General features: G+C 44.0%; 1 protein-coding gene across 2 annotated transcripts; it reads left to right on the top strand.

Moving 5' to 3' along the window:
- Nucleotides 1–1782: 1782 nt before the first annotated feature.
- Nucleotides 1783–20110, top strand: LOC135394470 (uncharacterized). 2 transcript variants are annotated; one of them, XM_064625217.1, is made up of 6 exons: nucleotides 1783–2061; nucleotides 2461–2548; nucleotides 8308–8393; nucleotides 10925–11032; nucleotides 12311–12355; nucleotides 17086–20110. In XM_064625217.1, exons 1-6 carry the CDS (start codon nucleotides 1981–1983, stop codon nucleotides 17251–17253), a joined length of 576 nt encoding a protein of 191 aa, XP_064481287.1. In that variant the 5' UTR covers nucleotides 1783–1980; the 3' UTR covers nucleotides 17254–20110. The 2 variants fall into 2 exon arrangements, with proteins under 2 accessions (XP_064481287.1, XP_064481288.1); XM_064625218.1 differs by lacking the exons at nucleotides 1783–2061; nucleotides 2461–2548 and adding an exon at nucleotides 5714–6066.
- Nucleotides 20111–22730: the final 2620 nt, after the last annotated feature.

Here is a 22730-nt window from a genome sequence, read left to right as displayed (position 1 = left end):
AAAACAAAAAATACGTCAGTTTATACATGGGATTTCTCTCTCACCCTTCCCCCACTACGCGCTCCGACAAAGAAACCGCCCCCCTCTCCTAAACTGGGGGTCTGGATTTGCATCTGGACGTCTAACACCAACCAAAGAAAGCGAAGGAATGACGTCTGTATGTGTCAGAAGGACGCGGGGAACGGACAACACTTTTTCATGGACGGGCCAAGTTCGAGGCGCCCACAATGTTCAAGAAACCAAAGTATTGAGAAGAAAAGTTTATATCCTACATACTCCCCTAGGGGAATGCACACAATTTTTTTCAGCGAAATCTAAGAGGGTCGAGCTACACCTCTGGCTGGTTTCGACTGGAACGGCCCTCTTTTCAAATGATTTGTCTCTATTTTTCTTCTTCCCACGTGTCAGGCACTCCTTGCGGAACAAATCAGGGCCGTTCTTTTGCTTCGTGTCACCGTCGTGTGGAACCAGAGTGCCAAAAGAACGCCACACTCCATTTGATTTGGTTTATTTGGATGAGTCAGGGGGGTAACTTCGCCAATCACCCTGGTGCATCCCAATGAAGGCGACTGAGGGACGCGCGCACGTTTTCGGTGGTAAGCAGTTTTCTGGGACTGTACGCAAATCCCAGAGCAAGAGGGACTGCACACTCCTCCCTCTCCTCCTGTATCACAATCATCTTTACCCCTCCCTTCCCCCCCCTCTTGGTGCACCGAGCCGCCAAGTCAGAGCAGGTTACCGCACCTTCCCCCAAACATCATCCCCCCACCTCTTGGTTTATTTGTATTCTTATCAATAAAGAACACCGACAACCTTTTTAGAAGCGGAGATGAGAGGCCACTACTTGCCCAATTAAATTTCCCGCATGTGCGGACAGCGCGTGAGCGGAAAGCATGGCGGAAAGGCAGAACAGCAGAACCAACGCCACCTATAGATGCCTCCTCACGCTCCTGTGCTACGTCGACATATAAAGTCAGAATTCGTCTGCTACCGCGATTCGCCGTTCTGCGAAACTCGCAAGTGATTCCAGCTAACTTCGCAATTTGGAACCTGTACACTAAAAGTGCAACACGCTTCTATCAGTCTTGAGAAAATATGGGACCATGTTGCGCTTTATTTTGTTTTCGCATTTAATACGGGGCACGCAGACGACAGTTGCTGCTTGCTGCACATGAAGCAGACGGTGGCTCGTCTTTATGGTTTCGACCACTGAAAGCACGTTCGTGATCGGCTACGGCCATTGAAAACACGATCCTAATTGGCTGACTCTTAGTTGCTACGTCACGTCGACGAATAAGCAGGCTTTCTGCGGTGTTGGCAGAACGCTGGCGGCAGCCCACTTTGGCTTCGCATCGTCTTGGATTTTGGTCAGTGACAGCTATAGCCATAATGTCGGTGAAGGTACTATCGTTCAAATGCAAAGGTCTCATCTACACAACACATCAATTGGACATCATCAAAGGAATACATGCACCCGTTCCGATAGTTATGAGTATAATAAAAAACCGATATCTACGTTTCGGATCTCTGGAAACCAATGCAAACTACACGTATCCCGCCGTGAAGCTATAAGATGTGAAACTGAGCAAAACAGCTGTACGATGTACTTCATGGAGTATTCTTCAGCCCCCTCGTTTCCTGCTTTCGCGGCAATGCGCTCTCTGTCGCCACCTATCGCACAGAGCGTTAACGATATTCGTGCGTCAGCGTGGTTTCTCCCTTCTCCATCACAGCTTTCTACTCTCCTCCACCTCGCTTTTGCGGAAAGGAGCGCAGTATTTATTTTTATTTTTTGCGTACACGAACACACCTTATCCAAAATGGATGCCGTTCAAGTGGGGTCTTGCAGTATTACGAGTGGTGTAGTGGACGCAATTTGCATCTCGCTAGAGCTCTGCAGCATGTAGTCGTCAGTCGGGATCTTGGCTACGGTTTCTCCCGTTTTTCGACGGAGGGCGAGCCGAGTGGCCTCAGTGTGCTATGTTGGCTTGGAGGACGCGCTATTGCTGTTTTGGCTGTACGGTTAAAGAAGGCACCCTCGTCATAGCCATCGCTATTATAGTAAGTATTTCCTACGTAGAATGACACACATTCTGTTCACGGCTATTCTTGCCCTATACTATTATAATTTCAGGGAAGCTCTACGGATTCAGATGATAGAAAGGCTTAGTATTTTTCGGGCGAGGCCAAGCAAACTACAGTGATTATTATTATCATTTTTTTATTATGAACGGTTTACACCAGAAATACTCGTACGATCGCCGAACAATTTGAAATACGGTTTATGTTATCCGTTGCATACTGTTTGGCAACACAGTGCGTTCACGCAAGTTTCTCAAAATCGACCCGTTTCTTATTTTCCCTTTGCAACTAGGATGCTGTAATCTCCTGTCAAATTCTACAAAAGCGATATAAGATGTCTTCCTAACTATGTTGCACACTAACGTCCTTTCTCCACAGGTACTACGCATTCTGAACCTTATTTTTATCTCGCTGGGATATTCTCAGCTGGATGAAATTGAAGAAGCAGCTTCCACGAAACTACCATGTAAGTGACGCACGAACTTTTGGTGAACACAAGTTAGCTATGAGATTAGCTCGAATATCGTATTATTATCAACATCACTCGAGACCACTCACGCGTTCGATGTGTGTGTGTGTGTGCTGTGTAGAGTAGGAATAACGCACTTTAGTGTCATTGTCTTGCAGGGAACATTAATTTTGCATGTCATTTGAGGTTTCTTCTCAGTAGAGGTATACGTGAGCGTTACTTCTGATGACAATGGCATCTTAGCTGTGAGGGAACGCCCTGAAAAGGGTACTTTGCCCTGCACTCTAGAGTAGTACGGGGAAGCCAGCTTTACACTTTGACGACGCCTGTGTGCCGCACGACTTACGTAAAACATTATGCATTTCCCGGGTTATGTGCAAGGGAAACTGACAAGAGCACAGTGTAGCAAGTGGAAAGGTCAAAATGAGTTCCCGATGCTTGAGATCTCAATATGGGTTGTCCTTTGAGAGACACAGCAAAATAGGTTTCAGTGAACATGTGAAGATGTCGAATTACCTTTCTTTGGGATTCGGCGAACGACCTTTTTCAAATACCCGATGCATGATATGGGCGCTGCAGTAACCCTTTTGCGTTCCTTTTGTCTTAGTATCTGCCGGAATGCAGAATTTAAATGCGGTGCTTTTGGCAGCAAGGTTAGTAATTATTCTTGGTGCTCGTCAGATCCTCATGCCGCGACCCTTGTCGATTTCTATTATTGTCGTTAACGTTCTACGTTCGCTACATCTATCCAAGTTTCTGGAGCAGGAGCACTCTAACAAAATAAACTTTCGGTTTCGTTGTTGCTGCAACACGCACGCTGTTTATTTCTCAGGAGCTGGAATTTTTTTTAAATACTCGCTGAAACAAGCACACACACACACGTATTTATCAGTATCGCACGACTGCAGTGATGTGGCAGCAGTTATTACTATTCGTGATTCAATGCAACACACTTCCAACGAATGTGACTGCTAATCATGTCATAAATCACCGGATTTAATTCCCAGACAATGGGTACACTGTGTCAGCATCTCACCCTTACGTCATGCGTGAGTCATACGTCAGCGGTGCAAACTGCAACAAAAGTGAAGGTTGGCTAAATCCCAATGACGTAATCGAAAAAGTACTTTCTCAGCGCTGCTGGACCGCCCGTTTATTACTCGCTTAATGGGAAGTACGACGTTTCGTCTCGTTCTTTGTTTTTTTTTTTTTTTTTTTTTTTTTCATTTTGGCAATGAGGAAAAAACTCGCGCTAATTTCCCTTTCCTGACGCGGTCTAAAGAGATAATAGGTGAAAGATCTATTGACACTTACTGTATCGCACACCCTTGCCAGAACACTTTGAAAATCCTTTTCAGTACAAGATGCATAGTACCGCGATGCAGTATTAGAGCGAATGAAGGTTAAACAACCTTTCACAATCGACATCGTTTGGTTCGACCATATCCCTTTCGTGACGACAATGGCAAACGACACTTGGCATCAATCATTGCTTCCAACAGGCTATATTTTGAAACAACCACCAGATGGGGACGGCGAAAAACGCATCCCGTGCTGGCAAACATTAGAAAAGAGGCAATTTTAATCCTTCACTTTCTGCTTGTACACCGCCGTTACACATGACGAACTAAATATGTTTACACGAGCCATCGCAAATAGCGAACCGAGAACAGAGAGTGACCACTCCACACTTTTTGCCGAACGAAACTCGACCCCAGTTTTCCCTGATCATGTGAGATCTGATCCTCAACTGAGCAAATAACGCAAATTGCGGTGGCTCACGACGGACGGCTGTGCAAAATTGGTGTTCAGCCTCCAAAGCTCTCTCATATCGCAGGCCGCGCTTCATTATTGCACAAATGTGCATATATATACGTACAATATGCTGTTATTTTTAACCTGCTACATATTTTCTTATAACAAGCTATGAGAGCAACATTAATACCGGTTGGGTTGTACGGCCAGGTGGACATTCTGTCGAAGAGAGTATGCATCTCGGGGACTAACTCATTACTTAACTCTTTAATTACGGCAAAAATGAGACAGCTGAATGGGGCAACGCTGGTTCAAACAATCCTATTTATGTAATAACTTGAAACGAGCACATGCGCTGAGATATTTGCTATGTCAACAGCGGGCCGAAACCGCGCGCATCAGGAACACATAGGGAAGACAAGCGCCCATAGACCTCTCCCTGTTTGTAAACAAATGACGTCACAGAGTTCGACAGCGCCACCAATTTGGTAGAGTTGAACTACGCTCGAAGCTATATAGGGGCGAACAAGGTCGTTCCCGAAAGCCACGGTCTTGAAGGGATTACGATTAAAGGGACGCGACCTTCGGCCCTACTTTTCTTTCAATTGGAGGAAGCGAACAAGTGCCCATTCGTGGAACCCAGCCCTCCCCGTCCGATTTGTTTCGGTTTCAGTATGTCTACCAACGTCATGATGACGTTTCTCGGGTAGAGGTCTATTCCACGTGGGGGGCACGTGCTTTGGAGCAAAGCGGGACAAAGTCAAACATTGCTTGGAGCCTCCGTGCCTATAGTATTTCGATCGTGTTCCAAAGTCAACAACAACAACTTTATTTTGATTCGCAGTGCAACCGTCTCTTATCGGCCTCGAATTTGCATTTTTGAGCCTCTGTTGGCATAAAAGTATCGACGCCGTGCACGTGGTCGAACAGTCAGTCGCTGCATGGTCCGGTGGCACGTAACTGATAGCAACCTCGACAGCCCAGAAAGTGCTTGTGGGAACCGGAGAGGAGCGTTACCCGAGGTGCCGAAATCCCGAAATCGAAACAAATAGCGGAAGCGGAAGCTACCAAGCGCCGCCTGGCGAAATGTGAAAGGCTCAAACAGTGAGCAGTGAAGCGAAGAGTACTGGAACGGACATTCCTGTGCCTGTGTGGGTTGTGGGGTCGGGGTCCACATCCACTTTTTCTTGGATCTTATCATGTCCCAGAGGGCAGAGGCTACTGCTTGTTCTTTTTTTATTCGTGCTGCGGAGGCCAGGAACTGGTCTTTTTTTCCTGTTTTGTGGTTTGCACTGGTTTACACGGCTACTGCTACTGCTGCAAGGCTGCAAACTTTCTACCAGCAGTCGAGCATAGCCATTGTGACGCACATCTGTGCAGCTGTGTAAGCTACTTCCAAATAACAATAATAAACGGCTCTTACACATACTCAGCTGATAAATTTGTTGGATATCCGGATTTGGAATGATATTCAAAATAGTGGCAGCTGTATTTTCGTATGAAGAAGAAGAAAATATGTTCGACGACACTTTTGTGACGTCTACTCCGGATGACGGCGAGTGGTGCTGCGTGAGTGTCCGAGGAACTGGCTCCTTGGAACTGGCGGAACACTTGACAGTTCAGTAGACGTTGTCCGGTTCATGTCTGCAGTGTTTGAGCTTTGAGCTGCTCAGCTTCCTTCGGGAGACCTCGAAGGAAAATGGCTGGAACCGAGCCGGTCATCGTCGCGAAGCGGCCAGTAGGATTGGTAGGACCCCGAGGTGACGCGCACGCACGTCGCTTCCTTCTTTTGTTGTGTTGTGTGGTGGGCAGGGCACAGGGAAAGGTAACGGGAATGATAACGGTGTACTATCGAAACGAGCTGGTAACGGAAGCGAACAACGAAAGCGATTAAATGTAAACCAGCTCTAGTAATAGCTATTACTGTTGTCTAGACATGAATAATGTTTACAATTCCCTTTTTTCACCTTCTGCTTCAGGCAAGGATTTTCCCAGCACCCCCCCCCCCCCTCCCCCCCAAGTGTAAAGCCAAAGTACCCCCAAAGTGTCTGAAAAGCCAGCATCTGCCGGTGCCACACACCCATACTGACCCCTCTCACGCTGGTGGGGATGCCTGGAATGATGTCAGAGGGGAACAAGATTCTGTATTCACAGTTTTCAACTGTTCTATTGCTCCTTTTACCGTAAAATATGGAATGTAAGCTTGAGATCAGTGGAAATAACTGTTTTAAGTGGGGCTAACTTGGAATGAAGTGTTACAACCCGTCTAAGTTTGTCCATTGACCAAAAGGTCAACTTATAGACCAGGCACAACCACTTGTAGCTCTACACCGCTAACCAGTGTACGCACCTTACTGACTGTAGGATCTGCACAATAGTGATGCAGAAAGAGCTCCTAAATATATGATTTCCAAAAATGAACTATGCTTGCTAAATCAAAATGAACTGGTGAAGTAAGACTTGTAGCCAAATTTAAAAAAGAAGCCTGAAGGTAAATTTCTCAGTGGGCAACTGGAAAGTATTGAGAAATGGAAAAGACATTTTTAATTTGAACGTGGCCGCTCTGATGCGATTTCGGCGGCTCCAATGTTGTCCATTTATAGTTTTCAGGTTGTTGGATGGGAGCTGAAGTTCTCCCATCCCTGATCTATTTTTACATCAAGAAGAAATCGATAACGTGCCGCGTTCAATTGTCGAGTGGATGCATGATGATGAGCATTGTCTTGGAGTCACCAAGCTTTTCTTACCCTTTTGTTTCGAGCAGTTTTTCCATTCACACAGAGTTGAATGGTACGATGTGTTGATATATTTTTAGTGATAAGAAACTCCAGGTAAATATGGTCCTCTGAATTCCAGAACACTAGCTATTATCTTGCCTGTCGATAAAACTGTCGCCGTTATTCGAGGAAGACAGCCATCGTGTTTGTACTGAATGTGCACATGGTTTTTTGTCTTCATGCGTGAAATGATGGTCGCACAGTCGAGTTCACAAATTTGTGTGATACTATTTACGGCATTGAATAAGCTGAGCCCCGAGACACAAATATATTTTTCCTGGGTTCAGGTTTAAGGATCACATCTTGCATGTGCTCCGCTGTACTGTAATTTCATGTGCAATATTTTCTCAACACCCCAAACCCTATGATAGGCAAGCCTGAGCGATGGGCAAGAACACGTAAACAAACACAAACACGAAGGCTCAAAACCCTACTTTGTATTTTATGGTGCAGGTGAACAAGAATTAAATGACGATTGGCTCTGACACCCATAAATTTTCTAAACATTGTCAGGTTAACAGCTTATCTTGGTCTCAGAGCATCGGGATCATTTTCCATGTGCTGCTTCGCTTTTCAAAATGATTTTGCTGAACCCTGTCTCTGATACACATTCATTCCCAAATTGTGGCTGAAGTCTAACCAACTACACTGTTTTTCAGTCCTAGTTCTCTCAGATCAACGGTTTCCAATTGGTTCTCTTCCAGACAACTTCATCAAATGTAATCAGCTTGTCACAAGATGATACCTACAGAAAACGAGAGTGCAGCTCTTGTTCTTCTGGTTCAATGCCACAATTTCAATCAGTCGACACGTGCATTCATAATCAAACCAATCACAAGACGCCCAGTTGAATGAATGACTACAACAACTGCATGGGACTTTAAATGTTTAGCGTTCATCTACTAGTGTGTGTCATCGAGAGTGAATTGTGAGAAGGAATAATTGACAATGATTAACAATTTAGCTACTAACAATGGCTAAACTACACAATCCAACAGATTTTATATGTTGATTGTGCTGTGTAAATGACTGGTTACCTTAACTGATTATAATTTTCCTTTGTAGTGCACATCACATTGCATGGTTTAAGATGCACAGTAAGAAGCTATGACAGTAGCACACTTCTAGGACATATGCTCTTCATGTGGACTACACTTCTTACCTTCTTTGTAAATGTCTAACTGCATGTGACTACAATTTTGGTCTTGTTGTTTCCTCATGCAGGGTTGCCTGCCATTTTCGTGACGGGCATAGTGGACTGCACCGTGGAAATAGTGGCGTGCATTCTACTCATCAAAGCAGCCAATGATGTAAGTCCCAATGTTTGCTTCAATAGCCTACTTTCCAAATGTCACAATGTCTTGTCTCTTGTTTGCCCTGGAAGGAGCTTTTCTCTAGTAGATGCAGTCTTGTGTAGTAACTTAGTTAAGAGGAACTCGTAAGTGTAACTAGCTAAGTACTAGTTGACGCTTTTGATGAAAGTAGATAATTGTAACTAAGCCTTTCAGGTAGTGCCATATTTTCTCCACGAATCAGTTCTGAAACTTTAAAAACACTATCTATAACTGTTTTTCAACTGTAATTAAGCTGGGAAGCACAAGTGCTATAATGGAATTTTCAAGAGTTGCACTTACTCAGCTTTTGTTTCTTAGGCAGTAAATGTAAACAGCAACCGAGATCATCTTACTGTTGCTGCTAACGGATCTAACTGTAGCTGTAATTACCGTATTTTCCGGTGTATAACGTACACCGATGTACATATATGCACCCCTCCTAAATTTAGCAAAAATGAGAAAAAGCTTGAGGTATAACACCCAGCGAAACGTGCACCACAATCCTGAATATACCAACGCTGTACTATTTAGTAGGAACTCAGTTCTGCATCGCCCTTAATGAACGCAGTATCGAAAACATGTACCTTGAGTACCAGTCATTTCTGTTTTTTTTTGTTAGGCACAATCGAACCTGTCCCTGACCCTAGGCTAGCTCACACGTGTCATGTCGCCCTCAGTCGAGAACAGTGGCGCTGAAGAGAAAGGTCACTATTGTCGCTAACCATTCAGAAACTGGGAAGTCTAGTGTCCTTTTTTGCCGGAGGTCAGTAGCCTCATAATCTCCTCAGAGATTGCCACATTGCTAACCTGCATGAGGCTATACTTATTGAGTTCACAGTTGCCCGGCATAGCTCCCGGAAAAAGCTCCAATATATAGCGCGCACGTAATCCTCTGGAAAATATGATAGTCATATTGGAAAGTCTATCTGTAGCTGTAATTCAGTTCTTATTTTCACAAGCTAACTGTAACTACTATAACTAAGTTACTTTTAGGTTAGGTGACACATATTTGCTATGGTTTATATATTATTTATGATGTGCCTGTAATTTTAGATATAAGCAATCTATCCACCAACATTATTTATATATTTTCCGTTAACTATGTGTGTATTATGTAAGCTATGCATGTATTCTCCATTTCCTGGGTATGTGTCGTCTTCAGCATTCTATAGAACTTTCTGAGTGTGCGCCAACACCAAGGCCCTCGAGGCTGTCCTTGGGCACATAATAAAGAGTGTTGTTATTATTATTATTGTTATTTAGCATCAACAAAGATCATTAAATGTGTGGCGGCCCATGGATGACGACGACGATGGCATGCTTCTGCAGCCGCGTGCTACTGCGCCTGGCAGCCAGTTCTACTGGCACCGTCCTAGCACGAGGCCACGACTGTCTGCCTGCTGGGACATTCCATCATCGCCGGTCAGGACTCATGTAGAGGAACACCATGTCCTCTACATTTGGTGACCCAAACAGCGAACTCCATGTTCGGTGTAGTTCAGCCATTCATCATCCAAAATTTTTCGGCAAACCAGCAGTACACCGCCTTCTAGCAGGCAAATCGCACCGGGACCACTGTTCCACTGGGGACCCGCGGGGAGATCACAGCAAGCTCAGTTTACGGCCTCCACCTGCTTCATGATGGTCCTCCCCGACACTTCTCTGGCGACAACCAGCATCCACGCTCTTGTACTGGTTGTGGTACTGTCGCCCACTCAGCTACAATCACTCAATGCAACTCAATGTACTCACTCAGCAACACTCAGCAACAATCACTCAATGCCCTTAACGGGATTAGCAGCCACTGAACACAATTAGCACCTACTCAGCCACTCAGCACTCACATCTCATCACCGGAACCCACGCGGATCGCAGTGGTCTTGTTCATGCCATCCCACTGCTGCTGCATCAACTGCCACAATCGCAAGCCGTGTGTCCAGTTGTCCATCATCCACGAGTCGTCCTCGTTCTCCTCTTCATGGTATAGATGCGAACCGCAACCGCATGCACCACTCTGCGTCTGAGGGGGGAATGATGTGGCGGCCCATGGACGATGACACAGCGCACTACTGCGCTTGGCAGCCAGTTCTACCAGCACCATCCTAGTGTGAGGCCACGACCATCTGCCCGCTGGGGCATTCCATCATCGCCTGTCAGGACTCATGTAGAGGAACACCACCACCTCCTCTACAAAGGCAATCTCTTCCAGTCAGCAGTTAAGATCAGGGTGTACACAAACATGCAGTTTTATGATTCTCAATATGGTAGTGTTTGTTATTCTTTTATGTTCAAGAGGCTTTCAAAATCTGTGTTCAGTGAATATGATAAGACCTCTAGGATAGTGAGGTTTTACGTAACATTACTTGATTACAGTATTGGATAGTACAGTATATTCGACAGCCCAAGAAACTGCGCAAGCTCTGTATTCTTTATGTGTAGGGTTCTACGAGAATAGCACATAGTATTTACTTACATGAATACATTAATTCTCTGCGTATTTATTACAGGACAACCGGTACCTGCTTATCCCATGGCTGGTGTACAATAGCCTGTGCATCATTTCACATGTTGTGGGAGCCATCCACTTTTTCTTCGTTTCCGTCTATGTAGGCTTGGTAAGTAAAGTTGCAGACTAATGCAAAACGAAATACGAGAGCTCCTTTTAAAAAAAATCTAAACTAAACTAAAAGACAAGGCTGGCAACTGAAACTGGTGTTCGTATGTTTTTGATGAATGGTGTTGACCTTTCAAGGCATTGATGAACGGACTGGGCTGAAAAATTTTACCGGGAAAAAATCTGGGGACAATAATTCTTTATGTCGGGGTTTACTGTAGTGGGCAGCCTGAGTGTGTCAAGCCGTGGCGGCCCACCAGAAACTTTCCTGCTAGGATCTACGGCCAGTCTGCCATCGAATGCATCCAGTGTTCATGAAGTGGTTCATTCCATGCCAAGTGAACCAACGATGCTGCTCGACCACCACCGAGTGTCAGGAAAAAAAATTGTGAGAGTTCATTGTGGTGGTGGTAGGCGTATACCAAATCCAAAATACTAGCCTCAAACAACGACGCTAGAGGGCTCTGAAGCATGCGGTCCGAGCAAGAACGATGCCCCCTCTTGAAGTGTGTCATGTGCGTTCTACTGCAACAAAGCAGGTCAAAATTTAAACATGTTTTCTAGAAGAACCATGCCACCTACTGACCAGGGGCGGGTTCCTGGCAGCACTTTAGCACCGTACCATCATAATGCCGCTCATTGCAAAAGCACGCGCTCGGCTACGTTGCTGCAGTGCACACGAAATGCCAGGAACCCGCCCCAGGTCTCGATAGTCTATTGCAAAGTTTAGGATTTGGGGGATTCTCCCAAATACTTCAAAATTTGCCCAACTTTGGTATTTTTTATAACAACTACAACATCTACAAAGAAAATGAAATTTTGCGGGTGTAAAGTCCATTAGACTACCTTCTAATAAAAAAACTTTTTTCCCCAGCGATTTAGGTGTTAAATCACGGAAATCCTTGAAAAGTGCATATTTCAGTGAGAAAATTCTCAGTGGTGATAACAAGCCAGAAAGACGTGCTTCACATGAACTGTAGAAGAACTCATTTAAGTTTAGAGAAAAAATTAGAAACATGCTTTTTACGAGTAATACTACTACAAGTATACTACTTACAAGTCATATCACACATCACAAGTAAGACAGACCCCATTAGGTTATGTAGATTGTGTTTCTCGGTATGCTAGTTATTGGGGATTATCTCACTGTTCCTTATTACTGCATTGAAGGGCTGATAAGAACTTTTAGCAGTTGCCACATAGACAATTGCAGCCATTTTAAGTAACTGTCTCGTATGTCACTAGAAATAGAAAAATAATGTAGTTTCCATTATTTTAGGCTGGAGTGATCGGAGGTGTGCTTGTTGTCATCTTGAGTGTGCGGGTAAGTACCTTTCTGCTCTTCAGGCTTCTAACAACAAGGTCCATGATCAAATCCATTTCTGTGCCTAAAGTTGCCCACCGTGTTTGATGCACATGGATGTAACTGAAACATTGCTATACTAGAAATTTGCATGACTCACGCAATAGCTGTTGACGTTTTATGAGTGACATATGATACGAAATACATTGACAACAACTTATAACACAACAACAAGACACAAGATATCAGTAATTCTGGAGGTAGATGTCACATTGATTGGCAGCTGAATGCAATACAATTTCAGCTTGTAAAATGCAGCGAGACGTCTTGACAGCAGTGGTCTAGTGAACATTTTGCTGAGGACATTTCATTATCACAGAGGAACTTACCACGATAGAAATGCGACAGCGCCATCAACAACGCTACTGGTACATAGTACACATACGAAGCGACTACGCGCCTCCTGCTCAATGTATGTCAGCATGGTGACTTGTGGAATTACAGGGGGTGGTCGTTTTTAAATGTGAACAATGTACAACCTTCCAGGGGCAGAAATCAACAGAAAAGAGAGAAACCCCATGCACAAGAAACTGTTCTTTTTATGTGTATCTGATTTGGTAAATGGAAAAAAATGTTGGTTCAAGTGCACGGGGACCTCCCATATTGTTTCTAGCTGGTTTCCACCGGGTGTCTTCACATTTCAAAATATTACCACAGAAAGCTGCAGATTCCTAGTGAATGAAATAGCCACCGATTTTTCCCACCGAATGTCGGAAAAATTGAGCACCGAAAACCAGGAACGCAAGCTATCGCCTTTGTGTACGCAACCGATAGCATGATGGCTCTGCAGAATGCACGAAGCTCTATTTATGTTCTGCGCATTCGCAGAACCACCAACACTATCGCTTACATACGCAAAGGCGATAGCAGACGATGCACTAAAACTTCTCGGTACGGATCGGTACTGTTCAATCGCCATCTGCCACCTGAGCTTTAGGGCAAACTTTTTTGTTGCTATGTGTGGTGCAACGCGGGCCACACAGGTGCCTGGTTCGCTGATGCATCGGTCGGTCGAATTATACGATGTAGACTGCTTTCACGTTCGTAATGACGAAATTTTTATCAATAGAAACATGTGGGCATTTGACAGGACCTTCGAATTCGATCGAAATAAGTGAAAAAAACAAATTATCGGAAGTTGTATTAACGGAAGTCTACTGTACTGGTGAAACATACAGAATGGAAGTAAAGGGCAATGACATGTTCAGAATGTGGGATGGTTTAGTGATGAGCACATCTCAGACGGGAAATGAGGGTTGCAAGCGCTCTCTTCTTGCACTGACAATGCCTTCCGCATTTGTCGTGTAGGCGAGGAACTGCACGGTTCCACTGTTCTCTCACGTGTGATGTTCCTGATGGTAATCCATAGTTTAGAACAGCTTCATTCATTGGCGCAGTAGAACCGCAATCCTCGACGTTGTTGTATGGCTGTGCTCATCCTACGTGATTGTTTCCTTGACGTTCGTGTTTGTTCGTGTTTAGCATTTCTTTCATTTCACAGCGAAAATCTGCACGCGCCCCTCAAAGCTTTGTTGCGACGATGCCGACGCGTGCAACTTGCAAGCAAAATCGCTCCGTGCGGGTTGGGCTTAAGGCTATACGATTGTTAGTATCATCTGCAACAACAGTTAGTGCAGTTTCAAATGACTTTGCAGCGTTATTATCGTCCTATTTGGCACTGTTAACATATGATCGCACAGCACCGGAGTTGGAGAAACTATGTCCAAATATGTTGTCCTCGATTATCGTTGTCCTCCCAGATACTATGTCCTCGATTATCGCTGTTGGGCGATCGCCCCCCTCCCCAAACGTCAGCTTATACAGGGTGTGTTCAGATAAACCTAACCAGCATTTGCGCACTTCACTCGTTGTCTACTTACCTGAGGAACAGCCTGTAGCACACAATGGCGTATTTATTCGTGCGAAGGCTACAAAAAAACCTGGAAGCCATACCCAGCATAAAAAAATAAACAGACAAAAAATAAATGTTGGCTTCCATGCATTAGAATCGGGCAACATGGCAGTCTCAGGTGAGTTGTGTGCTGGTACCACTAGGAGAGCTATCGGTGCGGAAACCGAAACCATGTCCCACGTGGAGGCTCATCGGCAGTACCCCTAGCGGTAACTCATCTGAGAGCAAAATGTTGCCCTATTCTAATGCATAGAAGCTGACGTTTTTGTGCTCAGTTTGTTCTTTTACGCGGAGTATGGCTTTCAGGATTTTGTTGCAGCTTTCGCACGCGTAAATACGCCATAGTGTGCCACCAGAAGTTCCTCAGGTAAGTAGACAACGAGTTACGTGTGCAAATGCCGGTCAGATTTATCTGCACACACCCTGTACATTGGATTTGACTCTCTCTCTCCTCCCCCACTACGTGATCAAAGAAACCGCCCCACCCCCACCCACCCCCAACCGAGGGTATGGATGTGCTCCTGTGTTGGAGACCCAGAAATATTAAGAAACAGGAAACTTCACCCCTAGGAAACAGTTGTTATAAGTATTTGCGCAGTTAGGGATGCAGCAGTCCTAGCGTGACAACAAAAATGATTGCACACTCGATGCAAACTGAGGTGGCTGTCACACCAGATACTTGTGCTGGAGGCCACATCGTGACGCAACCATCTTGTCGCACGGCCCCCATGGAGCAGCACACTGTGAAATTGGTAAAGATGTACGAGAAACGGAATGCACCCTAGTATTTTTTCTTCATCAACATCAACATCAACCCATGAAAGAAGAGGAACCCAACCCTATGTTGCAAGAGTACCTAGCTATGATGACAGTTACATTGTTGGAATGAAACGAAATATGACAGTCGTTGAAAAAGCAAGAGAGTGGCAGGGACCAAACCCGCACATCTTGATTGCCGGTCAAGTACACTAACCAATTATGCTCTCCACATGTCCTTATTGGGTGTCACTACTTGCGTCACTGTCACAGGCCCTACTATGTATCCTGCCTACTTGTGGACAAAAACCATGAGGGCAAAACAAACACGTGTGGTCACATGTGCCAGCAGAGAATGCAATGGCTTGTGCTCTTCATTTCACCAACATTTGGATAATTTGTATGTTTGCTATGTCACTAAGCTGCCCTGCGATTGAATGCACAAATTGTACCGTAGCACGAAGTAGAATTAGCTTCTCTAGGATAGATAGCAATAAATAAATAAATAAAGTGTTGTAGCTCATGCTTACTTTGCAGTAAAACTGAAACCAGACGCCAATGTGTCTTTCGTTTTTCTTGTTCATCTAAAAAACTAAGAGGTTCTGTTGAACGAAATTTTTTGCTTGTGGCTCATGATAATGCATAACTTAACGGCTGAATGTGTCTCAGTCAACCGATCAAACTGTCCCTTTAACCGACTTGTACACCTTCACATATAACTGTCTGAATGGGCCCGGAGTATTGATGAAATAGACGCAAATATATATGGGTGCTTGAATCATATCAGCCGTAGATCACAAGAAGGCATCCCCTGACTCGAGTTGGAGAGTAGTTGCTGGACGCGAGGCACCAAACAGAATTAATTAGGGGTGTACGAATCCGAATATTGTTAGTCGAATCAAATATCGAATCGAATGGGGGAGAAAATTCCAAATACCGAATCGACTATCGAATATTCGTGCAAAATTTACAATATGCGACTTTCAAACTAAAAGTTTCCATTTTGTAGCCCATGGCTTTAGTGTAACTTTTCTGGCAATAACTGTCACAAGAGAGACATGCTATTCTTCTGTTTAAAGCCCCTACTCTTTAATTTTACATCAGAGTGCTTCCTGCTTTTCAGGTGAGACTACACTTACTGGAGTACTGGAGTGGTTACCTTCATCTCAAAATTTTATGTCAGGCAGTGGCATGTTATACGGATGAGGCTGTTATTGTTTCAGACAACCACAGGCCATTTTTTAAACAAACGAATTGGCATCCTGCCTCAGCTTTGCCATGAACACCCTTTAGTTTCTGTGCTCTCACCCGAGGAAGTTGCACTGCTGAAGTTTTAGACATAAAGGACATCTTTAAAACACCCTTCTTGTTTGTGGGCTGTAGTTATTACTCAAGAGTCCTAACTTTTTAAAGGCAACCTCACAAACATCAAATTAAAGTCCCCCGTCAGTACCGCTAAACTGTATGTGGGAGGGGCGCCATCCCTTCCACAGACGATGTCTACAAAACTAAGTTTGGATAACGTTATCTTAAACTGAACACCACCCGGCCTGTGTTGGTCCTGCAGCAAGGGCAAATTCATAAAGCAGGCTTCACCTCATGCATGGAATCATCAGGTGAAGCCCACTTTTGGGTTGTGTCATTCATATTCGTAGAATAGTCGAATATTCGAAAAATCGAGTATTGGATATTCGATTCGCGAATCGAATAGTTCGAGCGTTCGATATTCGATTCAAAATCGAGAACTCGAATATTCGCACACCCCTAGAATTAATTGTTGCAAAGGATGAAGCAGGAGCCCATACTTTGAACAGAGACTGTTCTGCTGGGCGAATAGTACAAGAACAATCTCTTCTTCTTTGAGTGTGTGTATTCCGTACAAGATTGTCTACAAAGCATCAATCACGCTAGCAGGTTGCGCACCATGAGGGTCACTTTATGCCAAATTTCGGGCTTTTTGTTATAGTTGCGGACAACACTATTTCTCTTCCATAGTTGATAACAGACACTTTAATCCCCACAGATTTATATCTTCGTAATCGTGGCAGTCTACTACAAGCTTATTCTGCAGAGCCTACCGTACGTACTGCAGAGTGATGAAGAGGCAGAGTTACTCAGCCACGGCCCTTCACTAGAAGCCAACGGCACATCGCCTGGAGGGGCGCTTGCGGACTTCACGGCTGCCATCTGAATCCCTCTCTCTACGGACTTACGGTTGTGATGCCTCCGCCCCTTCTGGACTCAATCAAAGACGCCTCTGTGGATGAGCGCCAGCCTGTGCCCTTCGAGGGTGCAGTAAGCAAGGTTGTGCTCAGGGGAGGTTCACCTCGTACGGAGCCTTTTGCTCGGGTGTGTCTGAAAGAGATGTCCTGTGCCTCGTCATATCCTCAAATGTTACTTGTTACTCCGGAACTCGTTTCAGTTGCACAGAATGCTCCAGAAAGTTATGGCGGAACATTGTTTGCCTTTGCGTAGCCAGGGTGGCAGACTGTTTATGACACTGCTTTGGATGCGACCCTTGAGGAATGTAGCCCAGTTGACCCGGAGGGGGAAAAAAATTGTACGAAAAATCTTTCTTTTCTTTTTTTTTTTGTGGAACAGCAGGTTTACCTACTGTAAATTTATGACAAATTATCATAATGCCTCACCAAACAATAGCGCCACCTACGAATGTACTGTGGTTTAATTGCTGTCGTAGATCAAGACATCTCGTTACGATTCGTGTCTGTCTGGTTCCCGTCAAAATAATGCACTGAGAAATGCATAAAGTCTCTTCCATTTGACTGCACTGGCTGCACTAGTTCTAGAAAGTTTTGTGACAGTACTGTAGGCATGCTAATGCTCTGTGGTTACTTCCAAGACAAATGAGCAAGTACAGAGGTCTTGCACTTTACATTGTTAACACTGTTCTACTTCTTGTACTCACGTTGTCGGTTTTCATTTTTAAGTGCTCATCTTTCCTTTAGTATCCTATACTGCTGCAAAAATTTTGCACATGGCCATGACGTTGGCTGCGGAAGCAGACCTGCACTATCGCCTATTTGACATAATTGCACTCTTGCTATCCAGCAAGTGCAGGTAGGCCATGAACTCGTCCACAACTAGGAGCTAAACGAATAGGAAAGTGCACAGGGTGTATGCATGCGGCACTGGAAAAAATAAATGCAAAAGTGCTGCACTGCTTGAACTGGTGCAACGAGTGCGGCTAAATCAGAGACCTATGATGTCTGGCCACCCGTGGTCCTCTTTTCCCTTGTATGTTGTCTTCACGTTGAAAGCATAGATGCCGATGATGGAGGCACACGAGGAGATGAACCTGTCGAGGATGACTTGACCTTCTAGATGTACTAGAAGGGGTGGTTCTTGTACATAAATCCTAGATTATAGTCACTTTTAACTGCTCAGAATGACCGACTGGTTTACAAAATACGAACTTCCTTTGATTTCAGTTCTACCGTTTTTGGCTCGAGTAACTAGCCATCTTTTTAAAGAAAAAAAAGCCTCGTTCATCCTGACAAGGTCGTCCTCGTAGGATATACAGGATGATTCATGCAAGTGCTACATATTTTGAGAGATGAAACGATGTTCCTCATAGAGGCATCGTATAGAATTTTGCAGTCTATAATTGTGTTAGCTGTAATTGTCCTAGATTCTTTTTGGGATGTCTGTCATCCGATTGAAAGCATTATAACTCACAAAGCTGCAAGTATAGCTAAATAAATAGCGACTTTCTTTTGCAATGAACTAGTGCAGAGGTTCTCAAACTGGGTTCCGCGATGTCTCCTGAGAGGTACCACAGCCTTCCTGATGTCATCGGTAACCTCTTCAATAACCAACACGGTGTTGAAAAAAACAAAAGAACAGCTATTCTACGAGGCATATCGTAACACGATGCGTCATCCTACACGCATTTTAACACTTATACTGTAAAGAGTATTCTAAGTATGGACTTGTGCTACATGAAAAGAACTCGCAATGTACTGTTTGCCGTGAGGTCTTGGTGAATGATTTTATGAATGTGTGCAGAGCCATCCGCTTTGTTCATTGTTTTATCAAGTAATTATTAGCATGTCACCATTTGGAGGGTTCCTCACTATGCCAAAAAATGTATAGGAGTTCCTTGACCTCGCAAAGTTTGAGAACCTATGAACTAGTGGATAATATAGGTTTTTGGTGTGCCTTATGCGATATGTAGCAAATTTCACTCACTTTTGACTATGGTGCACATCATCGTTTCTTCGGCTACCTGATACATCTTTGTCAGCGCAGTCTAGACACAATGGTACCAGCCACATAGGGGTGTGGAATCAGAATTGTGCATGGCTGTATGGCAGAGGCTTTTATGAATATCGCTGAGAAATAATAGCGAAAAGACTAAATAATGTAGCAGGGTGTGTGACATTTTTCTAAGCGATCAAACTGTGCTACACCTGTGTGAATCATCCTGTATTATATCTGTGTAGCATGCAAGTGGAGTGCACGCTCAAGATAAACGCGACTTGAACAAAGGACCACATACCTGCTATTGCATTTCAAACCCCAGAGCGGGAACTTTCAATACAGTTGTCTAGAACTTTTGCAATGAGTCAGCTAGCTGTAGCTAATAACCCAAGTTTGTGCATGTATGGGGAGAAAGAGGCCCCTTTTTTTATAACCTCTTCCAGTTTTGTCGCTTGACGACTATAGCTTATGCAGATGTTCACAGTTACTGTACATAATGTCTCTACTACACTGTAGTTGAGATATCTTCTCTCCCACTTTCCCCAAGCAGGTATTCTGACAGCGTTTCTCATCGGCAACACTGTCCAAGATGACTCGATGAAATTTTATTGATGGCATATCGCCCAACACTTCTGCCGTTTCCAAGTTTAAACGCTTACAGCCTAGCAAAGGAAGGTATATGTAAAGTAGGAGTTTGAGCTGAAGCGTGAAAGAAGGCACTATATTCATGCAGAAATTGCCTACAGGAACTCAAAAATCAGTGTCTCCATTTATTTTCGTCAGCACTGTGATCGGACACTATTTGAAATAAACAGTCTATTCGTCAATCATGTAAACCATTTGCCTGTTATACACACAATTGTGCGGCCGATGCAAGTAGCATGCATTCTCTTCGCACTTAGTTTCTCTGCGATTTTTAGATGCGATAAATATGCCAACATTGTACTAGTAGGAACTTCTTGTCGCAGACCTTGTTTTTATTTTTCAAATCTTGTTCAACCATGTTTAAATCTTCCGTAAATTCACATCCGTGGAGTAAACTGTTAATCCTCCCGTTCACCTGGTGTGATACCACGTTATTATCATTCTATTAGTACATTTGCTGCTGTTTCATGGTTAAATGAAGCAAATCAAAAAAGGGGTGTATAAAGCAATACACAAGTAACCAGAAATTCGAAATACTACGGAGAAAAACTGGATGAGACATCACGTGTCCAGGTATAAAGTTAACAAATGAAAGTTGTGGATAACCTCAAAATGACATGTCTTGTGAACATGAGCCAAAGGGAACTTGAAGTGGTCACTCGCTATACTTTCACCTGCTCTGAGAAACGGTGGAGGCCTTTAAAAAATTCCGCTCTTGATTGAAATGTAGACGACATTCACTCATTTACGCGAAGCATGAAATTAATGACTGTGACTGAAGCATGAATGTTTGACCTGTTAGTACGTAGAAAGAAAATGGAAGGTTTTTACACCGACTTCGTTGTAACAGCAGGATCATTGTCGCATAGATGCTCTTAAAACAAAGTGCCTGCAATGACGAATTTACCTGATCCTACTTTTTTGCATCAGTTTCGTTCTCTACTCATTCCCTCACCCAGTGCTTTCCTGCACTTCTTGAAAGAGTCTTGTTGGTTGTGGGTGCGTTTTACAAACAAATTTTGGCCAGACGCCAGACTTCGAGTGAAATATTCAATGAAGAACTTGATAATGCTCGATAATCTCAGCGGCAGCAAAACGTCGATCATATTAAATAGCTCTTGTTTTCTACTGTTCTGGTAGTCATTGAAGGAATTCGAGGGATTCCGAAATAAAGTAAATATATGTTATGGACGGTCGTATTACCATGGATAATTACCTTTGGTTGCCTGTCGCTTGGCGATGGGATCATTAACCGTTACTATACCGTTACCTTTGACAATGTTTATGGCTGCATGGAGGATGCTCGTCGAGAAATGTACGAGGGGTTCCAAAAAGCCTCATGGTTACATGGAACCTGCCGAGCCAGTCATAATCACACTAAAATATCGCTTCCTTTCCCTCTGAAGGAGTAGAGAATGTGGGAGTCAGTCATCTGGGATGTGCTGTAGTTGGTTCTAGCAGATAGAAAAGTCTAAGCATCACCAGCGGCTATTATCCTATGCGTTTCTTCAGAGAGTCCGATCAAAGGCGTGGTATTAACGCTGTCCAGTCCCCGTTGCTTACCTTGTTGAGGCGCCCGGCAGCTTCTTCCAGGGTTGACGCACCCACACCACCACCTAAAATATAATATTGAATATGGAACAATGTGCAACACAAAAATATATATTGTAAAATGCTACATTAAAAGTGAGTATGTCTAGCCCCGGCTCAGCAAGGTTCCGAGCGCTAACATGAACGCACTTGTTGAAACCCCCTTGCAGGTGAGCATCTACTGGGTATGTGCGAAGGCGGATCAGACACTAAAAAAAAATACTGTTCTAGCTAATGCCAATTCGTTATGAGGAAATATACACTGGTATTGTTTGGTATGTTCAGAAACCAGTGTCTGTATTCAAAACTAGCAGAGTCTATTGCATGTGTGCAGACCACTACGCACAGATTATATTTGTTATGACAACAGGTCAGTTAATCGGATTTTCTTTTTCAAGTCGAAAGCTAGCACAACAAGCTGGCACATTGATAGTCATAACCGAACACAAATGCACATGTGTTCTGCTTGTTTCGCAGTTCTGTGTATTGTACAACTATTTGTGCTTCGATATACTTTGTAAACGACACACACAAACGCACATGTTTCAGTAACGTGGCCCACACGGTATTCTTCTGCATGCTGTCTCAAATAAAGTTCTCAGGTTTGGATGCACGCTGATCAGAAGGAAGCATCTGTGCTGTGCTCAGCACAAGTGCTGACTATGTCTCCCACTGGAGCCAGTTTTACTTACTAAATATAACGTGCGATCACGAATTTGCGATGGAAGCTGTTCATTGACAGAACACTAATTTGTTGACACCATTTCCTTGAGAAGATTAGAGCGGAATGTCTGGCAGCATTTCTGCCGGATTTGTGTACTAGTGTATTGTGCAGATTTTTTTCCCCCACTATCAACAATATCTTCGTTTACATGAATGCGACAAAAGCATGTTGTATCGACTTATCGCAACAGACCCTCTCCGACAGGGCCACATCAACCAATCCAGTGGTGTGGATAGGTGCGAGGAGGTGTGATAACTTGATACGATAAGCTTCTGTCGCATTCAGATAACCACAGCTAATGTCGCAATGTCTCGCTAGATAACAGCCACACATCCCATGCACTGAAAAGATACAAGGAGGCTACAGGGATGTCACTGCTTATATTCGGGGACGTATTAGGCGCTGTGCCAGTTCTCCCATGTTTTGTGGCAATTAATAGCCCATATGTTAATTCCTAGTCTACTTTATCCTTCCCTGCTAAGCCCTCT

The sequence above is a fragment of the Ornithodoros turicata genome, chromosome 5 (genome assembly GCF_037126465.1).
Source record: "Ornithodoros turicata isolate Travis chromosome 5, ASM3712646v1, whole genome shotgun sequence".
NCBI classification, from domain to species: Eukaryota; Metazoa; Arthropoda; class Arachnida; order Ixodida; family Argasidae; genus Ornithodoros; species Ornithodoros turicata.
This window is presented reverse-complemented; position numbering and strand designations above follow the sequence as displayed.

Excerpts from the sequence above, each read along its gene's own strand:
- LOC135394470 (XM_064625217.1), top strand. The coding sequence starts at position 1,981 with ATGTTGGCTTGGAGGACGCGCTATTGCTGTTTTGGCTGTACGGTTAAA. Across the intron at positions 2,062-2,460 it reads TCATAGCCATCGCTATTATA|GTACTACGCATTCTGAACCT; the intron begins GTAAGTATTTCC and ends CTTTCTCCACAG. Across the intron at positions 11,033-12,310 it reads TTTCCGTCTATGTAGGCTTG|GCTGGAGTGATCGGAGGTGT; the intron begins GTAAGTAAAGTT and ends CCATTATTTTAG.